The 3,982-nt window shown below is 54.6% G+C and overlaps 1 protein-coding gene across 1 annotated transcript in view; it reads left to right on the plus strand.

Moving 5' to 3' along the window:
- ARRB1 (arrestin beta 1) overlaps nt 1–3,982 on the plus strand; it is an 89,328-nt gene that overhangs the window by 74,719 nt on the left and 10,627 nt on the right. Inside the window, exons 6-7 of the mRNA XM_008052193.2 lie at nt 934–993; nt 1,744–1,811. Coding sequence (XP_008050384.1) covers nt 934–993; nt 1,744–1,811 — 128 coding nt within the window. The remainder of the gene's footprint in view (nt 1–933; nt 994–1,743; nt 1,812–3,982) is intronic.

Consider the following 3,982-nt stretch of genomic DNA (forward strand, 5'->3'; position numbering starts at 1 on the left):
CAAGTTGCCCAGGCGGGTCTTGAACCCGTGGACTCAGGCAATCCACTCACCTCAGCCTCCCAAAGGCTGAGCCACCGAGCCCAGCTCTGTTTCTACTTTTAAGGACCCTTGTGATTATTTGGGCCCACCAAGATAATCCTGGATCCTCTCCTATCTCAAAGTTCTTGACTGTGCAAAGTCATTTTTGTCATGTAGGGTAACATAGTCCCAGGTTTGGGAGATTAGGATGTGGACATCTTTGGGGGACCATTATTCTGCCTACCATAGTAGACATCGTAGAAGGATCTTTTCCAGCCATTTCTGTAAGGACTGGGCTGGGCTAAGCCCTTTAGATAAAAAGCACTCGATGCTTGGCTTTACTGGAGGGGGCCTCTGTTCCAGTGTGGGGAATGGCTTGCCATAGTCTGATGGAGGAGACACAACTTGTCCTCAGGGGTCCCTGGTCTGATGGGGGAGACACAGCCTGTCCTCTGCTGTCCTCTGGGGCCCCTAGTCTGGTGGGGGAGACACAGCCTGTCCTCAGAGGCCCTTAGTCTGACAGGTGAGACATGGCCTGTCCCTGAGACCCCTACTCTGATGGGGGAGACATGGTCAGTCCTCAGGGCTCCTAATCTGATGGGAGAGACACTATCCTTGGGGGCCCTTGGTCTGATGGGAAAGACACAGACTGTCCTTGGGGCCTCTAGTCTGATGGGGGAGACATAGCCTGTCCCTGGGACCCCTAGTCATCAGAGACACAGTCTGTCCACGGGACCTCTAGTCTGATGGGGGAGACACAGTCTGTCCTTGGGGGCCCCTGGTCTGATGAGAGAGATACAGAGCATCCTCGGGGGGCCCCTGGTCTGATGAGTGTGTGGGAGTGGAGGGGTGCAAGACATGGGGAAGGACAGTGGTGGATGTGACAGGGAGCTCATTCCGTCTTCTTCTCAACAGATTCCCCCGAACCTCCCATGCTCTGTGACATTGCAGCCAGGGCCCGAAGACACAGGGAAGGTGGGTCAGCCACCCCAAGGGAAAATCTCTCTGGGTCCAGAACTTTTATGTCCTCGGGTCCCTGGCTTGCTCCTTAGGAGTGTTGGACACACAGGAGCACCCTCCCTGGTGGGTCCTTATGTCTAGGCTGGGCTGGTCCCACCTGGCGCAACCAGTCTCTTTTCAGACAGGGCTGCAGATCCGGGGTTAGCCTCACTCCCCATTCAAAGGCTCTCCTGGGTCACTCTCACCGGCCCCGGTGTTGGCTGCACCAGGACCAACAGGTTCTGCACAACCCATGGTGGCCTTGTGTGGAGGTGTAGGCATCGCCGTTTCACAGGTGGGGAAACTGAGACTCAGAGAGAGATGATACCTTGAGCATCCCAGACTCCAGATCTCTGAGCCCCTTTCCTCGTCTGCAAAGCGGAGAGAACAGGATGTGCCTCTTCGTGTTGGGAAGTCGGGTGAGACTGACTGGTCTGCTCAGGCGCCTGTTGCTGTTTTCTGGGCAGCTGCCTGGTTGCATGGCCACCCCGACTGAGGCAGGAGTCCAAAGAGCAGAGCTTGATAGGGTGGTTTGAGGTGCCTGGTGTTATCAGATGGAGGAGGCAGCCTCAGAGGAGGCGGCCCAGCACTGGGGCTGAGGAGTCAGACAGAGGAGGGTGGGGCTGTGGGAGATGTTCCTGACACCCTGAGAGAGTGGGTTGGCCAAGCCCTGGGGACCCTGCCTCCCCAAGGCCCTGTGGTTCGTGACTCCCCCCTATCCCTCAGGCCTGCGGTGTGGACTACGAGGTCAAAGCCTTCTGTGCAGAGAACCTGGAGGAGAAGATTCACAAACGGTGAGCGTGCACCAGGGTGGGGGCATGGGCTGTCCAGAGGAGGGAAGGAGACAGGACAGGCACGGTCTGAGGAGGAGATAAGTCACAATACCTGGAAGTGTGCGAGGTGGGGCCGCATATTCCAGCCTGGGGAGCTCTGAGCAGGGTACTCTGGAAGGTCACGGAGGGCTTCCTAGGGGAGGTGGCTTCAGTGGCCCCTGCTTCAGCACTTTCTCCTTCGTGCCACAGTAGCAACTTCCTCCCTCCCCTCCCTACCTCCGAACTGCACAGCTCTTTATATTTTGTTTTGGAAAAAACCCTGAATTGAGATTGTGTTAAACAGTGAGCAGGATGTTTCCCGGCCATCCCGCTTCCCAGTTTTCCTCCTGGGAGGCATCAGGAGGTGGGGTGTGTGTGTCCGTAGAGGCTTCTCAGCAAGGAGCGAAGTGGAGCTGGTGAACCCACCTAAGGAGCGTTGGGGGGTCAGCTCATATCTCCGAGAGGGGAAGCATTCTCCTGGAGAGGCGTAGTTCCCGGCAGACAAAGCCCAGGCTGGCAGCCAGAAACAGCTGACCCTGACTTCTCAGGCTTGTCCCTCTTGGGCTCAGGCTCTACCCTACCTCCTGGGGTGGTAGAATTCAGTCCCCACCGATGAGCTTCTGGAAGAAGCACCATTCCTCGAGACTGGTTGAAGTTCTGCCGCCTCGTTGGGGAGTGGGCAGAACTTGCCACCTGGTGGCTGTAGGCTGTATTGCAGGCATTTCCATCTGCCCCCTGGGCAACTCCAGTATGGGGGAGCTGGAACCTTTCTCCTTTGCTTTTCTGTCTCCTTTTTCCTAAGACCTGAGACTGGGGGGAAGGAAGGGCACCAAGGGTTCTAGGAAGCAGCTTGACAAGAACAAGGAAGAGGAGGTAACATTGAGAGCCACCACCCATGGGCCATTTTAAATCTACGTCAAAGAGTTATTAATAAGGCTGGGTGCAGTGGCTCATGCCTATTATCCCAGCACCTTGGGAGGCTGAGGTGAGAGGATGGCCTGAGCCCACGGATTCAAGACCAGCCTGGCCAACTTGGCGAAACCTCATCTCTACCATAAATCATAAAATTGGCCGGCGCGGTGGTGCGTGCCTGTAGTTCAGCTACTTGGAAGGCAGAGGTGGAAGGGTCACCTGAGCCCAGTAGGTTGAGGCTGCAGTGGCCATGGATGTGCCACTGCATTCCAGCCTGGGTGACACAGTAAGACTCCAACTAAAAAAAAAAGAGTTATTAATAATGATGATACAGTAGTTATCATTTATCAAGGGCTTATTTAGGTGCCAGACACTGTTCACAAGGTTGTGCATATCTGAACTAATTTAATCCTCACAGCGACCCTAAGAGGTAGGTCCTGCTCTGTCACCATTTACAGATGAGGGAAGAGAGGCAGAGAGGGTAATTTACTCAAGGTCACATTGTTGGTAAGAGAGAACTAGGAGTTTAACCCTGGCTCTCCTGTTCCAGGGAACGGAGCGGCTTACCTGAGAGATGAGGTTGCCAGCATACCCGGCATCCATAGAGACGGCCTCATGAGTCCCTCTCCCCTCCCCAGACCCTGTCACCTTCTCTGAGACCGTCTCATCTGTGGCTTCCATCCCCTGGCCCAGTTTTATCCTCCTGACTGAATCCACACTCCTTCCCTGAACCCTGACACCTCCCTGAGCCCCCATCTCCTCATGGGGTCCTTTCCCCTCTGCAGATTTTTTTTTTTTTTGAGTCAAGGTCTTCCTCTGTTGCCTGAGTGCAGTGGCATAACCATGATGATCACAGCTCACGGCAGCCTCAACCACCTGGGCTCAGGTGGTCCTTCCATCTCAGCATCCCGAGTAGCTGGGACTACAGGTGCATGCCACTAAGCTGGGTTTTATTTTTAATTTTTTTAGATGCAGGGTTCTGCTGTGTTGCCTAGGCTGGTCTTGGACTCCTGGGTTTAAGCAATCCGCCTGCCTCTGCCTCCCAAAGTGTTGGGATTACTGGCATGAGCCACTGCGCCCAGCCCAGATTTTTACTTGATAGATATCTGATAGGTATTTATTCTATGGCAAGCACTGTCATAGGTGCTGAGAATACAGCTGTGAACAATGCAGACAAAATTTTCTGTCCTTTTTTTTTGAGTTGGAGTCTCACTCTGTCGCCCAGACTGGAGTGCAGTGGC

The sequence above is a fragment of the Carlito syrichta genome, unplaced genomic scaffold, assembly GCF_000164805.1.
Source record: "Carlito syrichta isolate Samal-C Ts95f unplaced genomic scaffold, Tarsius_syrichta-2.0.1 Scaffold261395, whole genome shotgun sequence".
NCBI classification, from domain to species: Eukaryota; Metazoa; Chordata; class Mammalia; order Primates; family Tarsiidae; genus Carlito; species Carlito syrichta.